The sequence below is a fragment of the Typopeltis vanoorti genome, chromosome 9, assembly GCF_054136105.1.
Source record: "Typopeltis vanoorti isolate ZY-2024b chromosome 9, IOZ_Tvanoo_1.0, whole genome shotgun sequence".
NCBI lineage: Eukaryota > Metazoa > Arthropoda > Arachnida > Uropygi > Thelyphonidae > Typopeltis > Typopeltis vanoorti.
The window spans coordinates 17,730,103-17,749,961 of NC_143557.1; the positions used below are offsets into that span (position 1 = coordinate 17,730,103).

Genomic DNA, 19,859 nt, shown 5'->3' on the forward strand with positions numbered 1-19,859 from the left:
TACTCTGAGTGTCGAGTCTTCAAAATTCGAGTCATCAGAATTCAAGGAGAACTGGCCTTCCAGCCCGGAACTCGAGGGGTTGGGCGCCATAGGCGCCGGGGGAGGAACCCCTTTCGAGTTTTCAAAATTCGAGTCATCAGAATTCAAGGAGAACCGGCCTACCAGTCCGGAACTCGGGGGGATTGGGCGCCGGGGGGGGGGCAGAACCCCTTTTTCGAGTCATCAGAATTCAAGGAGAACCGGCCTAAGAGTCCGGAACTCGGGGGGGTGGGGGAGCCGTAGGCGTCAGGGGGCGGAGCCCCCTAGTAGTAATACAAAGTGATAATAATATAGCATCCTATATCTACCATTTAGCAAGATCGCTACTGTTATGGTCCTCAACATTTCTGTAATATATTATGCCCATTATGCTTCTCTATTTCTTCTAAGAGTCCGATTTGTTTTCCGTTTATAATTCCGATGAATTATAAACCTATTTTGCGCTGTCCGCCTCCTATATCTCTGACGAAAACAGCGGGCCTTTATTTTGTACCATCATTATTGTTTTTGATTTAAGCCAACAGAGAATACAGTCTGGTCAATTATGTACCAAATTGCCAGCACATCTTCGGTCGTTCAGAATCTAATGGATACCTACTAACGAGGTGCACTAACGTGAGTAGGTATTAGATCAGAAGCCCTGGTATGTTCTCCAACATTCCTTAAACGCTGCGTGGAATCTATTTGTAATTCTTATAAGAGTAAGTAGAGTCATTCCATTTTTTTAGACAGTTTGCGTTAGAACTGGCTATTGTTTGACTTTTTTTTTTCATCTCTCAGTTATTTAATTTTGGTCTTTGAGCAAACCAAAAATAGACAGTGCTAAATCAGATAGTGCCACAGATTTATCTAATCACGTTTCTAATTATGCTTCTGCTAACCCTAATAGCGAAGATTCTACAACTCGCCCAGTGATGTGGGATAAATCAGAAAAAAAAAAATTAGATGCTCTGATGAGTTTGAGAGAAGAATTATTCAATCGATAGAAACTGTCCTTAATACGATCCACCTTAATAATAATCTAAGCTAAAACATCTCTGCTTGTCAATCCTCAGTCATCCAACTTTGGCGTACGCAAAATCATACAAACGTGAACATGCTCAAAAATACTGTGGGATCCAGAAAGCCTTCGAATGTGAGCAATCAGTTTGTAACTTAATTTATAGCTGTCGTTCTCTAGTAATATAATTTTGCATTTCTATTTTCATATCACACGCCTGATGAAGTCGTCTAGGACGACGAAATAAGTCCTACGTTCAAGATAAAACATTTTTTTCAACATTATCATTCGGTTTTAGTCATTTAGGTTTCTCTCTCTCTCTCTGTGTGTGTGTGTGTGTGTGTGTGTGTGTGTGTGTGTGTGTGTGTGTGTGTGTGTGTGTGTGTGTGTGTGTGTGTGTGTGTGTGAGAGAGAGAGAGAGAGAGAGAGAGAGAAAAAAATTGGATAAAATATAAACCGGTATAAATTGGAGGAACATGATGCTTCCAAGTCAGTGCAACTATTTCCGTGTGAAAAGGCTGCCTGAAGGGAACAGACAAAGTTTGAAAGAGGCGTTGTGATAGGATCGCATGTTGTAGGCCTATCTGTTCGCCAAATTGTTCACAAATTAAACCATCCCAGGTCAACAATCAGTGACACCAGTCGCGTAGCTAGGGGGGGGTCCGCCCCGGGCAACACTTTGAACCTTTTTGAACTTAATTCCAAAATACAGTCTCGAGAACTCATTTCCAAATATTGTAATACTACTGCGAATTTTCCTCACAACTACTGTAAGTTGCTAGTCGTGAGAGGAGTTTTTCTTAATAAAATTGATTAAGAATTACCTACATTACTATGAAATAGACTTCGCCAATGTCATCGATTTTGCTAACAGAAAAGCAAGAAAATTAACATTTTAGAATGTTGAAATGAAAGTTTTACTTCAAAAATGAACAGAGTGTTTTAATTTATTTCCCTATAGGTCGTTTTGACTTTTTGTAGTATTTTTGGTGTGCATTGAGAGGGGCAGCAAGCTCAGGGATCACCCCGGGCGAGAAAAGCTCTAGCTACGCCACTGAGTGACACTGAGATGGAAGCGGGAGGATTCAATAGCAAATGCTACCGGCAGGAGATGACTCACCATACTCATCGAACATGGGTATTACCGGGGATATTATGTAGAAATCCACATTCGTCAGCCGACATGTTGAATGAGGAGTTCTTGGACTAATTTGCACATAAACATTTAGAATAGGAGTTCACATGAGTTTCCACAGTAGGACCGCAATATACAAGTCTCACATTACTCGAACCAACATGCGGCTTCTTCTTCTTCAGTGGTGCAAAGAGCGTGTACAGCGGGACGTGGAAACTTGGAAAGCTGTGTCATGGAGCGACGAATCAGGCTACACTTTCTACCGAGAAGATTGACGGGTGTAGGTGTGGCCGGCGAACGTTCCTCACTAGAGTGAGTAACTCCAACTATGAAATTCGGGAGTAGCAGTGTGATGGTACGGTCCTTTTTTTTTCCTGGTTCGTCCTCGAACTTCTGTTTGTGATAGCACGAACACGGAACTCGGAGAGGTATCTTAACATTCTGGACAATGCAATACTTCCTACTTTGTGGCGTTTCTACGGAAATGATCACGGTCTCTTTCAGCAAGGCAATGCACCGAGTCATAAGGCTGTTTCTGTAACTGCGTGGCTTGTTGACATGAACGTCACCACACTTGATTGGACTCCACAGAGCCTGATCTCAACCCTAAGAACATCTGTGGGATGAAATGGAGCCTGGGATGAGATCAAAAGACGTCCCCTTCACACACAACAGTCCAGGACCTCATCACATGCCTACAGGAAGAATGGTCCAAATTTCATATTGATTGCTATCGTATGCCCCGTAGGATTGCTGCAGTCATCCCAGCAAAAGGAGGTCCTACATCTTATTAACGTGGGTGCCATGGCTGTTTATTCCTCACACTATAGTGTCCATTGACTTCTTTTCAAGCAGTGTATTTGACAAAAATCAACATATTCAAGGTTATTTAGGAGTAATTTGAAATTCGAAAAGGTGTGCTTTTACAAAAATCGTTATGTTTTGACTCCATTAGAGCTAATCATTCTTCCCACTTAAGAGATTTATGACAATCTTGAAGTTCTTAATAAAGAAATAAAATCTGCAGAGATTTAGACATTTCTTCTTATAGGAATGACAATTCAGTTACATGAAATTTACGCTTTTAACATTTCTCCATAAAATGGAAAGCAGAGCTTGTAACCAGCGGTAGGTTAAGACGTTGGTTACCAAAGTTGTCAAAGAGAGATACTTTTATTAAGGATCAAAACTATTCTGCGTAAAAGTTTAGTGGATCCAAATACCCTTTTCATGCGAAAGACACTAAGGAAGCAGTTTGCTAAGAGATTACAAAAAAATAAAAAATAAAAATACAAGACTTTCAGATGCCAACTCAAAGTTTTCATGGAGCCAGACATGGTATATTAACCACAAAGAACAGTTTTAAAGAATGATTCCCCAAGAAATTTGCCTTTTTCAGTAACACATTTCTTCAAGATAAGACATTTTGCTTTCGAAAAAGTAGTTAATAGTGACTCTAACTGGGTTCCAATATGGAGTGAAGATTCGTTTCTTACGCTCATATTTAGACTATTTATCTGAGAATGTTAGTGCAACGAGGAAAGAGAAAGATTATGCAAGATATCACAAGGATTTCGTTTAAAAGATGGGAAGGTGTATCAGGGAGGTTGGAACTTCAGTAAGTTGGCAGACCACTGCAGGTATTTAAAAACTGTCTATGATATGATGTTGTCCACGGATTTACATGCTTTAGAGATTAAATGGCAATAATTTCTTTAAAAGAGATCGCAAATAAATATTTCCAACTATATCAATATTCTTTTATTTTCTTCCGTTTCATTCATTTTCTTCAGAATATTACAAATATATTTCCCTCGTTATCAAATAAATATTTCTTTATAGTCAATTAGCAAAACAATGTTTGCGACTTAAGTTTCGGAAGTGACTGAGAACATACAAGACTGAGACCTGAGTGACTGAGAACATGAGTTCTAAAACACGACGAACTATGTCTCAGGCGTTCATGGATTCCCCTTTCATGGTGCTTTTGTTACAGGCTGGACTGACAGACAAGTATATATTGGATCTCGTCAGAGACCAAGCAGAAATCATATAACTAAAATCCCACTTAACAATGCTATTGAATTCCAAATCTGAGAGTTGTATTTTTCAAAAGCGAGTTCTTAGACCGCGAGTCGTGAAAACTGTATTTCAAATGTAAACAATATATACCAGGATATAAAATAATGAATATTTTCATTTATCTTATTTTAATAATTGCATAAAATAATATTTTATTTGGTAACCAAAGTTAAAACAAATAATTTGAACGTATAAAGAAATGCATTATAGATAAGAGAGATTCTACCCTCCGGTCACAAACTTTAAAGACATATTCACCTCAGAACTAAGGAAAAAATCCCAATATAAGTCCTTTCTAGTGGCAACACGAACAATCTGCAATGCAGATGAAAGGCGAAATGACAAGAAATAAGCATGCGTAAAATCCCTTCGTAACCGGCAAACGAAACCGTGGAATAAATGTACCTCACAGCTGATGTTCAGAATGATTTCAGTTGCTAGCTACGCATCAGCTGAAAAGTTTCACTGTTTGACAGCCTCACGCGCTAGAAAGTTCCTGCTAGTGTCTGATAGTAGTGCATGTATATTCAGCATGCAAATATAACTGCAGTTCATCAGAATTCTCCAATGGGGTACAGTACACCAACGATTTCAAATGCTACTAGCAGTAAAATCCAGGGCTTAGGTAAGGTGACCGAGGATGCCATGTAATTGGTCCGCCTCGACCAATTTGTTTTTCAGGGTACCTATGGATCAGAATATTCTCAGGCTTCACGAATGAGGTGTAGCGGAGTTCCATGCACTAACCACACGTATCGCCTCCCCACCACGGGAATATCATCGAGCAGTAACGGTACAAAAAAACACCTGGAAACTTCTCTGGCAAACGTTACAGTCCTGTCAATCTATCTCCAAACATACCTGCCAATACACTGAAGGGAAATTGCTGCTGATGTGTTGACCGGATAAATCTGTGTGAATTTTAATTGGCCCAGATGATTACCAGTCCTGAATAGTTGTTGTAGAAATCACTGTCGAAATACCAATCGACGATTATGATAGTCTGTAAAAGCTTGAAACTTCTGGTAAGGGTAAAGTCCATTTGCATGCAGTACCTTCCACACAACTGCTTAGAAGAGGAACCGCTCTTCCACTGTAGTCCTCCGTGTGCAAATACGTTATGTTTTCCTCAGTTTCAGGTATGATCGCAGTTTCTCAGCTCCCTTAGTTATTTCGCAGTGTAGGATGTACCAAGATCACAAAGACGATCGTGACGAGCAAACTTTCGAAACCCTAGAATTTGACAACCAAGAAAAGCCCCTTGATAAAGTCGATGTACTTCATAAGCATTTCTGCTGCCATATCCCATTTCTTATTGGCATGAAAATATTCATTTACATGCCAATAAGAAGTGGCATGGAAATGAATATTTTAATTTTAAATTCTCATTCCTTATCTACGCCTGGGCTCATCAATAACTGTGAGAGCGATATAGCAAATCAAGCATATATCAATGACTTTTCATCGAAATCTCCAAGATCCATCATAACGAAACTCGAACAGTTTCAAGGAAATTATCGACACACCTAAAATAATTCTGAAGGGATCAAAAGGAGAAAATCTGCACCATGTCCAAGTGATCACGTTTCCTGGTTTCTCCAGTTCGGCTTCCATTATTTGGAACTTGGATGGTTGTACTACATTGCTATCCATGGAAAAAAGCCAATACGTTGTCTTCTTACATTGGCAATCTTGGAAAAGATATGCCTACATATACAACAATCAATGGCCCATTGATTTTTCGACAGAAAGAGATCAAGAAGAATCGTGTTCAAACTGGACTCCTTAAAGGCTTCTAGTCCTGATGACATTTCTCTGATTATTCTAAAGGTTGGTGCATCGGAGTTGGCCTCAATCAAAGGTTGCATGGTTTTTTCTTCCAGAAACTTGAGGTTTTCATCATGTAAAACAAGCAAACCGGTCAGAAGAACACACGCAATTAAGAAACATACTGGCCTTAAACCTTAGTTGCTTCCACCATAATCCCAGAAAACAGCGATACCATCCGAGTTTACTCGTGCTGTATGTTGCCTTTTTTATTCTCTCTTATACTCCAATGGTACCTTATTAGGAAGCTTGGAAAGAAGTCCATATTCAATCCATTTCCAAGAAGGGCAACAAATGTTGACCATCACATTACCATAGAGTTTCTCTCACTTCACTTTTTTCTACAGCAATGAAGAAAACAGGAACAACTTCTATGCTACTTGAAATCCTCTTAACCAAGTATGCTTCACACAGAGGTCTAAGTTCTATTGCTTACGTTTTCCACAAATATTTCTATAGTTTCTGTTGATACGAATTGGTATCGATTTGGTACAACTCCAAACTTAGTTCAAATTTTTTTGGACTAAGTTTGAACTAAGTTGTTCGAAGTTCTTCGTTCATTCATTTTATCGTCATCTTTGGGAGTAGTCTCTATTATTTATTTCCAAGGAGTACAATGCGGAGGTCGTAACCAATTGTAACCAGGTTTTAGTTCTCGTCTACTTTCTGCCCATCCAGGGTACTAATATACTATGCTTGAAGATCTGCAGGTCTATGCGATTGTCATTAAAAATAAGAAAAATAAATTACATCAACTTTTGAGGAAACGTTTGAAAACTTTAAAACTAGAATGAAATGAAGTTAAAGCTGAATGAAAGTTATCTTTTAAACCTAATATTAGATTTCCAGAAGATAATGGTAATAATTAGCACTTGCCCAGATCGTTTGGAAATTTTGCTGAGAACACTGGAGAAAGCAAGAGGGAACACAGACAAAACAAAAGTAAGGTACAAGAAATATCATAAACAACAACTTCAAAACCTGTATACGCGTACAAGTCAGACAATTATATGAAACAGTATCTTACTATTGAAATCAAGATACAATGCAGGAACAATTTAAAATATAGGAATATTCTGAATCAAAATTCCAATCACCTTTTGATGAATCAAAGAGAAAGTAACTTCTAATTCAAATTCAAACCGTGGATGACACAAAGATGAAAAGAAAGCACTGATTATGAAAAACACTGGTATCAGTATATATCAAAATAGGGAAATTAATTTACATTTACTTCTTGCAACGTGGAAAGGATGGAAGACAACGAATGGCCAAAAAGATGTACAGATTGACTACCAAAAGGAATGAAAAGAACAGGAACAGACATACGAAAGGATGGAATTTTCTCTCTGGAAAATAAGAGCCAGGAAATTTCAGTCTGTCTTCACTAAGTGACCCCTAAGGTTGTGGAAAAGCCAAGATATAAAAGGCAAATGGTAATTACAAACATGACTTTACTAAATATACCGGATGTAACGGTGTATGCTGTGCAACATAAAACCTATTGTAGCACTAAATATACATAGATAATGGAGAAAACGAAATGTCAAGAATTGCTAACAATGGTTTTAGGCATTATTTTACTCTTTCCCTCAACTTAGGAATATATCCACTGCACCTCACTCTGCCTATAAAATAATTTTCACAAATTACCACCATAATAAGTGCTTAGGCAGGTTAGTAAACTGACAGGCATGATGTTCCTTCCACTTGCCTATTCAAGTAGGTTTTTATTAATCAATGGCATGATTAATAAAATACGCCATGTAGGAGATGGCCCCTTTTTTTATTTTTAGGTATTGGTGTTAACAGATTTCTTCAAGATCAAAGTACGCACTACAACACTGAGAATCCATAGAGCCGTGGTGTCGAGTATCATAGTGTGATGTTATGAGAGTATTGTCTTGGCACATGCATCGTCTCTTGATACTGGTAATGATAAAACCGGGTGCATCTCTTCATACTCTCAATTCATTTACTTGGTAAGTTACTTCTCGAAGGATAATGCTCGTCACAAAGCGCATATTCGGGAAAGATTCCATGAACAAGAGGATGATTACACTACCTTCAATGGCCTGCTGTCACAGGATCTCGATCCAATGAAAAACATCTGTGAGACGAGGTTACTATTATAATTATTGTATAGGCACCTCCATGGAGTCAGAAGACATCATAGGAGACCCAAACCATCCACACAATATCCATCGTACCTCTCCTTGAACCCATTGACAGTAAAAGCACTCAACTGACTGATACTGAATTCATATCACTGCTCTCCAAGCGAAAAATCAAGTTCAAAAACTGGAACAATGCAGTTGCGAGAGGGCATCTGTCACAGTTCAATCTGAGGCTTGGAAATTTGCTGACTGCTTAGATCACGCCAAAGTAAGGAAAATTAAGAGGCAAGTGTATAATGTCTCTCAGTTATCAGGACGATTCTCGTGTTTATGGAATGAAAAACCAAAATTCCATGAGGAGGGAAAAAATGTGCACGAAATCAGCTAAATCTAAGCTGGGCAAATGTAGGTTGCATCACCGTGGAACGCTTTCGACACCTCACGGAAATTCCCGACGAGTTGATGCTGTTCTGATAGTTGAAAGGGCTATGCCGCTATTAGGTTATCATCATCGTTTATTCTATGAACTGTTAAATATTCAAGGGTATGCGTTATAACTGAGAATCTTGAACACCCTTTGTCTATTGATTGAATCGCATGGTTTTTGAGAAATCAATGCACTTGTTTTTTGAGAAAAAAAAGGAGCTGAATAAAAGGCAATTGAAATTGCCGTTTTTTTTTTTCATATAGTTATAATTTAAGAGATAGTCTGGATATGGTTTACTTTGTCATTTCGAAAGGTCGTTTAGTCCTTAATAATTATACAAATCGTGTGCCCCCGATTCAGTACTGCTGTTTAATGTCACAGCGTTTCTTTATTAATTCAGCAGTTTGTGTCAACCTTTGAGATGAAAAAGTCTTCGCGGGCCAAACTTTCTGTTGCTACTTCATAGATGGATTGTACAATATAACTGAAGCTCTGGGATGTTTGTTAGATAATTGGATCTTCTATTAGTTTATTTTGCAATGCCTCTTTAAACGGCGATGCATCTCTACCTTTTGCAGTGCCTCTCTACCAACCCTGGGAGGTAGAGTCAGATTATTCCAATGACATTTATTTCTTATTCTTGTTTTAGGTTTAAAACTGCTGATTAAAATATGACCTCCTTGTGAGCTTATTCCATGTGGATGTTCCCAGGTGCATTCTGTTCTAGGTGTGTGTGTGCGGAAACTTTCTCTTTAAATTGAGAAGGTTGCAGCTAGGAAATGTCCATTTTCATTTGTAGCATTGTGGTACATGAACGGTCCTATATATATATATATTTTTTTTCTGTAATAACTGAAACATATGATCCTGTCTGTGCATTAAAATCTCCTCCTGTGATATAGAGATTGTGTGTTAAGACAGTGCAGAGTTAACCTGAGAGTTGAACTTCGACCAGTTTCAGTGTGTGTGAGTAGATACAGGTTACAGTTGTTTACTGGTTTCAGTTTAAAGTAATGGCCATTATTCTATCGGAGAAATCAAACGATCACTATAGATCGTTTGACTATGACTCTGACTCACCCACTACCAGATTTATCTGTAGTTGTATAGACAAAAGTTCATTTTTTTTTTGCGGTTTGATATGACTTCATTCCATTCAAAATCAGCTCTCCATGTGTATCTTTGTGCGGAAACTGCATCAAGGTTTGCTGACGCTGCTCCAATGCAAAGTTCATGAAACTTACCACATTTCAAGAGGGTACGTCCATTATAAGTGGATACAGTGACACCAGTTTCTCCCTAGCTGATGTTTTGAGTGTTTACCTGTCCTTAAGTTAGCTTGTGGGTTCGAAGTCTTACAGCAACAGGGCTTCATAACATTTAAATAAAGAGTCAAAAGGCTTCAGTTCAGCAATGCAAAATTATATAAGCAAAGTTGATATTAGATCCAGCATTATTTCAAAACCGAACGTAGAAACTATGAAAGTTTCGTAAAAATAAGTTGACCAGAGAGCTTACGGGAATACACTCACCGGCATTTCAGTTGCCCCGGCGCGGACCACTTAGAAAACATACGTGCCGCCCAAGCCTCTATTTATTCGCTTTCTATTAGTCCATTTGATAAGGTTTCACTGGCCTGACAGCCGTTTCGAACTGGTTGGTTCTCCTCAGAGACTAGGTAGAAACAGGCGAAAAATAGACCTCTCCGACATTTCAAGTTTCTTAGTACTGAAAGAGAGTTTTGCTCTCTTCAGGTTTCTTCCGGATCTGGCTCCAGCTGAGGGGGGGGGGGGGGGTTAAGATTTCGGGGTTGTTGTCTTCAGAGAGCAATTTGAGTCTCCGGAGGTACGTGTTTTCCGGCGTAGCCTCTATCGGAGCCGTGTCGGCGAATGGTTTCCCCTGGAATATGAGCGGTTCTGCTCAGTGGTAGTGCGAGCCTGTCACTGAGTGGAACCAACGCCGAGTTGAACGATCTTTCGGTCATAGGGAGTGGTTCGGGGGATCGCCTAATTTTTAGAGGGGGCTTTACTTAAATAAATGCCTGGTCTCTGACGAGAACCAACCAGTTTGAAACAGCTGTCAGGCCAGTGAAACCTTAAAAAAATGGACCAAGTTAGAAAGCGAATACATGGACGCCTGGGCAGCGTGCATGTTTTTTTTTAAAGTGGTCCGCGCTGGGCGGCTCGTAAATGCCGTTGGGCGAGTTCCCATAAGCTGGTCAACTTATATTTATGAAACTTTCATAGTTTCTACATTCGGCTTTGAAATAATGCTGGATCTAATATCCACTTTACTTACGAGTATATAATTCAAACATCCGTTTAAAAAGAAAGAATGAAGGTCGCACTATACAGACTTTTTGTGTATTCTGTATCTCGCTATTAGATGGGATCCAAATAAACTGACGACCTACATTAATAATGCATAATTATAATAGTCTAAAAGTTGTGATGATATTATAACACTTTACAATTATAGTATTATTATGCCATTGTAAATATAATACGTCGTCAATAATGAGACTAATTAATGGCAGAGATAGTCAATAATGGATGAATTTACGGTGTGAAAATCAAAATGTGAATGATTTCACGAAATAAAAACGGGATAACCTTGGTTTTATATATTTTTCCATATGAATAATTGTAATCGGTTATAGAAGCTGCTGTTTTTACAGAGGAATAAAAGTCCTGTCTTAGACAAATGCGATAATCTGAAAGATGTGAATACGATGCACAACAAAAAGAAGTGCATTAAGGTTAAAAAAGAGAACAGCGAATTAGATTAACAGTCCGTAGCCACGTCATTATAAGTATATACTTATATAAATATAAGTATATATATATAACCTAAAGTTTGGTGGGTACGGGAGTGGCGAACTCGAGGTACCTGATGCTGGACCGCGCCTTACTTCATGAAATATACATCTGTTATATTATTTGTACACTGGTCCCTACTCTTCTTTCTTTCCTTCTTCCCCCCCCCCCAAAAAAAAATCTTTCCTATTTTACTTTTCTTCATCTCCTGCAGTTTGTTTAGTCTTACCTAGCAGGCTAAACAAACACAGAAAGAGGCAATGGCAAACCACTTCTGTATATATTTTACCAAGAAAATCTTATGAACAGAGGCTTAAGTTATTGTGATATGTTGCTGTAAGATGGGACACCCAGGTCTGAAGGTCCTGAAATGGTTACTGGGGAACAAAGATATGAAGAGAGTAATTTCCAATGAAGTTAACAAGAATGATGAAGCCTTCTGGAAGTTCATCCTCTGATAGAGAAGACGTCTTCGTTTACTGATTTATATAAAACAGGAACATGGAATGTAATAAGCATGTATCAAGGAAAACTGTAACTGGTGAAGAGATAAATGAGAACTCGAGTTGAGATGTAAACAATCAGTGAACTGAGATGGATAGGAATGGATCACTCATACTGATGACTTCATGATGTATTACTCTGGACATGAAAACCTTCGAAAAAATGGAGCAGCATTCATAGAAGAGAATACAGAAAATACATTTCGGGTTGCAACCGGTGTCCGATCGAATAATTCTAATTAGAATAAAGACATATCCAGCTAATGTTAAGCTGTTAATTTTCTCTTGAATGTTAGGTAATTGGAATGCAAAAGTGGGTGAAAGAGAAGAACGAGGCACCACTGGAAATTTTGGTTTAGGAATGAAGCAGGAGAAAGGATGTTGGAGTTTTGTCTCGAGAACAGTTGCTTTATTGCAAAGACTTGCTTCCAATAAAATAAAAGTTGTACACATGGACTTTACCTAATGGACAATACAGAAATCAGATAGATTATACTGTTGCCAGCAGTGGAGGAGTGCTGTCCAAGCAAAAAAAGCACTACTTGGTGCAGATAATGAATTATTGATAGCTGAAGTTAAATTTGACTTCTGCAGAATAATGACAATATCAGATTTGATTTAAATCCTACAAATGAAGCATTTAAAGTACAAGTCGGAAAGAAATTAAAAAGTTTCGAGAAAACAGGAAGAGAATTAGAACTGTGAGAAGAAACAAACGTACTGTCATAGAAGCAGCAAAGAATACTCTTAATAAAGCAACAAGATAGAAAGTTTGTAAATGATTATCAGAAGAAGTTATTCAAATAGCAGAGGAAAGAAGAAAAATGAAACTTTAGAGAAACAAAGAAAGGGTTAGACAACTGAGTGCAGATTTCCAAAGACAGGCTAGGAAAGATAAGGAAAAACATCTAAACAAAAGGTGCAAGGAAATTGAAGCAATATTATGGGTAGAATAAGAGATCTGTTTAGAAAAATGAATGATGTTATAGAAAGGTTATTAGGAGTTGTAAAAAGTAATTCAGGTAAATGTCTGATGGAAGAAGAAACAGTGGAAAAAGATGAAAGAGTATGTAGAGGATTTGTACAAGAAATATAATAATATTGAAGGAGAATTGGAAAGGAGAGAATTTGTTGAGGAACCCATGATAATGAAAAGTTAAGTGATATCAGCAATGGAACAGCTGCTGAGAGGAAAAACTCCTGGAGCTAAAGGAGTGTCAGTGGAATTAGTGAGAACAGCTAGGGATGAAGTAGTGAATATATTGACTGAAATTTGTCAACAGGTTTAGAAGAAAATATACTGGCCTAGAGAGTGGAAAACATCAGTATTCATCCCAATTAAAAAAAAAAAAAAATCAAATCCCAGATATTGTGAATATTTTAGAACCATCGCTTTAATTTCACATGCAATTAAAGTTATGCTGAAAGTGATTCAACAAAGGTTGGAGCCATATTTGAATAGAGAAATACCACAGGAAACAGATGGGCGTTAGGGGAGATAGAGGAACTAGAGACCAAAGAGCAAACATGAGATGGATTATGGAAAGAACAAGAGAATTTGAGAAGGAAGTATTCATCTGTTTTAATTATTATAAGAAAGCTTTTGACTGTGTGGATCACAACAGACTGTGGATTGTAATGAAATCAATGGAAATACCTGAACATCTAATTCTCCTGATAAGAGAACTGTACGACAACAAGAAGCTTGTTAAAAACAGACACTGTTTGAGTGGAAAAAGGGGTGCAGTAGGTTGTGTACTGTCGCCCTACCTTTTTAATACTTACAGTGAATATGTTATGAGAATAGCTGATCATCTAGACAAAGTTCAGCTGGAATTAAGATTGGTGGTAGGAAAATAAATGATTTAAGATAAGATGATGATACAACTCTCATAGCAGAAACTCTGCAAGATCTAGAGCGGTTGATTCTGTTGGTTAAGAGGGAACGTAACAAAGCGGGGCTTAATTTAAACTTCACCAAAACAAAAGTGATGGTTTCTGGCAATTTACATGAATTTATATAATAGAGGGAGATAAAATATATAAATTGTTGAAAGTTATGATTTACTGGGGTTCATAATCAGAAATGATAATAAATGTGAAGATGAAATTGAAAGAAGGTTAATCATGGGGAAAAAAAACGATGTTAAACCTGACAAAAATTATGAAAGATAGAGGTGTGACTAAGGCCACGAAAGTTAGAATTGTGAAACCTGGATTATTAAGAAGAAAGATAGAAAGCGAAGTGATTCATTTGAATTAGAGGTGTGGAGGAGAGTATTAAGAATCCCATAAACTGGAAAAAAATAACTAATAAGAAGGTTTTAGAGAGTATAAAGACAGAATGCTCCTTGAAGGCGATGGTCGCTAAACAGAAGTTGATGTACTTTGGTCATATTATGCGAGCTCATGAATCATTGGAAAAGGCAGTTATATTGGGAAAGATTGAGGGAATGAGAAGAAGAGGAAGACCACAAAAGAGTTGGATGGACAACATGAAAGAACTTACCAACTTGAACTTACAATTGCTGAACAAGAGGCCGAGTGGGAGTCTGTTCACAGGATCACTAAGAGTCGAAAACGACTGGATGGCACATAACAACAACAAATAAGTATATACATAAAGTATGGTACTTCGCCATTTAGCCAAAATTCCAATTTTTGAGCATTATAAACAGATGCCTTATGAAGGAAATCATTCCAAAGTACAAAACATACTATGGTGTGTGTATTGGCGCACCCAGGGAGGGGGTCAAGGGGCCCTGCCCCTCCCCCCCCCCCAAAAAAAAAGAAAAAGGAACAAAAGACTAGAAAATTTTCCCAAAATCTTTTCCTAATTAAAATTCTTTCTTTAAAATTTTTATTTATGTTGTGTCTTGTCTTCTACTTCTATACTACTTATGAATTAGCAGTCACATGAGGTGAGAATACCCTCTGGCTCTCGGGAATCACGGCCATTGTGAACGCAAGACGAACAAAGTAGTGCTCGGGCGATACTTCGTTCGAAGAATCGCCCGAGCCGGGCCAGAGATCACGGATATCATGTATTGGTGATCACTGCAGATGATCAGTCATAGGTCGTAAGCACTACGTAGTGTGTATTCTTAAATCGTCTACTCAACTCGGGCCCCCCCTAAGATTAAATCATGAATGCTCGCCCCCTCCAAGATTAAATCCTGAGTGCGCCACTGTGTGTGTGTGAGAGAGAGAGGGTGGGGGGCTGTATTTAAATGTTTACAAAAGAAATAGAAACTAATAATGAATAATCTATTAATGCTATCATTAAAAAAAATTTAAAAAAAAACGGATCTGCCGCCGTTTTCGTTTCATATACGATCTCCCTGCACATAGCACTGACATCTTGCAATAATTACACAACGGATTAGGTCAGAAAGCATGAGACGTACACTTCATGATGCATTTCACTTTTGGGGTTGTCTGATGCTCTCTGACCCACTCACTTAAGTAATAATTCCAACAAGAACAACGAACAAAACAACAGCAACTAGGAATTCATTATGGAAGAAGAGAAACTTAATTTCTCGCTCTCAAACAACAGGATAAACGCGGTTATCTATTTGCATCGCCTTACCCGTTGTCATACCTCGAACACGACAGAAATAACTTTACGTCAACCTTGTATCAGCAACAAGCTTTCACGTGTTTTCTCTAGACCTTGCCGCATGTACTATATGACGGTATTAATGACCTTGTTCCGTAACCTACATTCCGGTCCACGGCCACTTCCACACTTACTGCCAGCTGTCGGACTGGCAGCTTTCCAAAGAGCGGTCTAGTGTCGGCTGAAGGGAGAGGGCAGTCGAAAGGTGTTTCTTGAAACAACGATCAGCTCAAATACAGCTGAATGTCATTATTCTGTTCCCCCACTTTTATTCAGTTGCTGCCGGAAAGAAAGTGTAAAAACAAGAATGTGCAACGAGAGAATGAATCCTGCTCTAAAACCGCTCGTTATTACAACAAATTGCGCCTTCAAAACTAACCGTGATGTTCGATTCATAAACATCATATTTACGCTGGCCCTGACGTAAAGCTTCGAGTTTTAATACAACGATATTTACTCCACACCATATGGTGGTGTGCAGTTATGTTAAACCAGAGCATATATTGTATATGCTGAAGGGGTGGCCGCATTTTGAGACACCTTCCTACTGTTACCTAGCCACATACTCTGACTGAGCCAAGGAGACGCAGTAATCGATACTTACTGAAGAAACAGTCATGTCAGAGATAGTCAACCTTTTTATTATTCTTCTGTACTACCGATTAATGAAGTCTGTTGTGGATAATACATTACTCTGCTGTTCCGTCCGATAATTTAACAGAATAAAAAGTGATTATTCTTATTGTAGTCTTATTATACATCTCAACTGTAAACATTGCTAGAATCTGTTTTGTAGCAGTGAAAACCAAAATTTCTTTCAGCAAAAAAAAAAAAAAAAAAAAAAATCTCGCTACCGTAGCGTATTATCTCGCTTCACTTGCAAAAACTCAGAAAATTCATTTTTAGTTTTTGAAAGAATTTCGAGGGGGGGGGGGGGGTAAAACAGATACCGTTCTGACTACACCACTAAGTCGATGATATATCAAGCGAGCCAGTTAATGGAACATGAATGTTTTGGAGGACAAATATCGTATTATCTCCCTCCACAGTCATCATTTTGAATTAATGGCTAAAAGGTTATCATCATCAATATCACTATCATTTCCTGAAATGTACCCTCAAGCGTGGGACGGGGAAGGCTATGGAAGAGACTACAGATAACGTCCCACACAATTAAGATTACGTAACTAGTTTCTTCAGCAGTTTTCTTCTGAATCATTTGTTAGATCTATAATTTGATCAATTCTTGATTTTCTGTCATCTGAGATCTGCATCATTATATATTGGCCTTCGTTTGTAGTGGCGTCTAACATATAATGACGAAGATCTTAAATGACAAGTGTATTGATCATTTTCTCCAAAATAAAAATGAGATAAAAAAACTGTAGAGATAATTGCAAGTGGAAAAAATTGAAGTTACACAAACTAAGTCCGCTCTAGCCAAATGAAACTTAATGAAATCTGTTATTTAAGTTGTTCACTAAAATTTGTAGGCACTTAATTTTCTTTTCTACATGATCATTTTGCTGGCGAAATATTATTTTGTTTCCAGTACTAAAAAAAGGGAATGTTATCAATATACAAGAATGCTAACGTTATGCCTGTTAAAATGATAGTCTCCGATAAAGTCAAATTATTTTTTAGAAGGTTCTGCTATCATGTAGTTACTCAGTCTTTCTCAGAATGCCCACATCAAGATTAATGTTCGGCCGGTCAGTTCTCATCCACTGCAAAGCGTAGTTTTTCTCGTAGAGTGCTGATTTAGTGTTTCAGCATTTTTCTCTTATCCATATAAATTTGTTCGATTGGCATTTTATTCGCTGTGTCAGCCTCACTTAATTCTATTATGCAATTCCATATTGACTGCGATTTTCAATAAAATCTGTGCCTAAATAGTTAAAATGTGCAACATGTTGTATAGGTTCGCCACTGGGAATGCAGTTCATGTTTTCTACCTTTTTTTTGCATAATTTTCATTGTTTACTGATTTTCATGCCAAATATATTAAACCTCTTATTTCAGTTTTAAACGAGTCTTGCATTCTGGCATGTTTAAGAGGTCAACATCTACATGAAGAAACGACTTCGATTAAAAAAAAAAAACTAATTACAATAGTTTATTATTATAGTCTCATTATTTATCGGCTGTTTTGTAAAATTAAAAAAAAAATTGACAACCCTAATTTTGCATGAATCGTGGTGCCTTCTTCATCGGATTTATAATCAATTTAGTTTAGTCTCTTCTTCTGAAGGAATATTCGCATACCTAAGACGCTTAATAGGCAAAAATCTTTCAATCCACATCTAAAGCTTTATTTCAGCAACGGCAAATATATTAATTTAAACCCACGGACCTCACGACGGAAATAAGGGAAGGTATAATTTATGAGAATTTTTTACATGAAATCACCCGACTTAATTATTTTGTAAAATAATAGTATTAGTTTGCAAAATTGAAATTAATATTCATATTTTTCCACGTTTCACCGACGAAAGTTCGTAAGCTTGACATACGTTTAGCATGGTAGGCAGTTAAGGGTTAGGAGATAGCAAGCATGCGCACTAAAGACCAAACATAGAAATTCAAGCCATTCCAGGTTCCCAAATAAACAAAGTGGTTATCTCACACAAGACAATCCATCCCACCTGAAGATATTCACAAACATCAATATCACAGTGGGATCCCAATCCACAGCCTTTAGCTTATGGAAGGACAAGGTTCTCTCAACGACTTTGCAAATGACAGGCCCTTTTAATGTCCAGAAGACTGTTGATTTCCACCTCTGAACTACACTTCATGGCTACATTTAACAGCAGAACTTTCTCTCTCTCTCTCTCTCTTTGTGTGTCTCCTACTCCTCTTTCTGTACACTTTAACATGCATGTGACCAATAAAGTAAAGCGAAGCGGAAGACGGCCCAGAACTGATGTAATGATTGCATTTTACATTCTGTCGACATAAATAGTTGAATCTCAGCACACAGACCTAATTTTGTTTTACCCAATTCTGCACATTGCTCGTTAACATCCACTAAGCAGTAAGGAATTAATCAGTGCGAATCATTATGCCAATAAAAACTGTCCATTTATAAGCAAAAAAAAAAAAACTTTCAACAACCAGTCTTCAATCGAACTGGCTCTCATAATTGTTTACATAGTCAGCTCCTACATTAAATGGGTGTTAATATAGAACCGCTAGTTTGGTTCAGTGGCTAAGATGTTAATAAAAGCACGTGAAATACGTAATACGTCACGCGAATGGAAGTTATGTTATTCGTTGTTTATTATTCTCAGACAATAAAGGTACTGTTGTGATATACAGAGTCAAGTGTAGTATAGAATTTAAATAGCATTTTTATGAGGGAGTATTTTTTTTTTTTTTTTTAGGAACCTGTATCCATGTTCCTAAAATTTTCCTGAACATGTATTTTAGGTCCTTGCTTGCAATCACTCCCACATCTCTCATCCCCTCTCCCTCCTCCAAGATGTTTCCATCAATTGTGTACATTCCATCTTTGCTTCCCAACTTTCAAAACTTTACACTTTGCAAGATTGAATGGAAGACACCAGTAACTTGTTCATTCAGTCAGTGCATTCAAGTCGTCTTGTAAAGCCACAGCATCCACTCTAATCCTTCTAGTTCTCTCAAACTTTGTCCACCTGCAAACAACTGGAAATCACCATTTAGACCTCTCCCAATATCATTTACATACGCATTAAACAGCAATGGACCCAAAACAGACCCTTGAGGTACACCAGTAGTAACTTTCCTCTTCTGGGATATCGCTCCTCCATAGACAACTCGCTGATACCTATCAGACAGCCAATCTCCGATCCAGCGAACTAATCTACTGTTCCGCCCCATCCGTTCCGATTTATTACCAGCTTGTCATGTGGCAATTTATCAAACGCCTTTGCAAAATCTAAACATATCACTGCATATGCATCACTTTTATCCAATCATTATGCATCAACTTAATATATTTTATTATTATTCTGTTTTGCTGATAATTGTTTCATTATTGTCGTTATTGTGTTAGCCTTATTAGTTTGATGTAATACAATTTTTAGTAAATATTAATTGTCATTTTTATAATTATTATTACATTTTTTAAATTTCAGTGTTAGTGAATGTGTGCTATGTTAATTTTTTATTTATATAGGTTAGCTATTTCATTAGAGCCTCCGTAGCTTAGTCAGTACAGACGAAGCCCTTTGGTCGGAAAGACCTGGGTTCGATTCCCATCAGTGACATGAGGAACCTTTATGTGGCCTCTTTCGACTAAAGGTGA

The 19,859-nt window shown here is 37.7% G+C and overlaps 1 protein-coding gene across 3 annotated transcripts in view; it reads right to left on the bottom strand.

Moving 5' to 3' along the window:
• LOC150102902 (uncharacterized) overlaps positions 1-19,859 on the bottom strand; it is a 646,700-nt gene that overhangs the window by 613,789 nt on the left and 13,052 nt on the right. For 2 of the 3 annotated variants that reach the window (XM_090397406.1, XM_090397409.1), the window contains exon 1: positions 15,539-15,582. The exons of the other annotated variant lie outside the window; for it this stretch is intronic. In XM_090397406.1, the coding sequence (XP_090253532.1) occupies positions 15,539-15,548 (10 nt within the window). In that variant the 5' untranslated portion in view covers positions 15,549-15,582. Of the gene's footprint in view, positions 1-15,538; positions 15,583-19,859 lie in introns of those variants that run through there. 3 annotated transcript variants of the gene reach the window in all.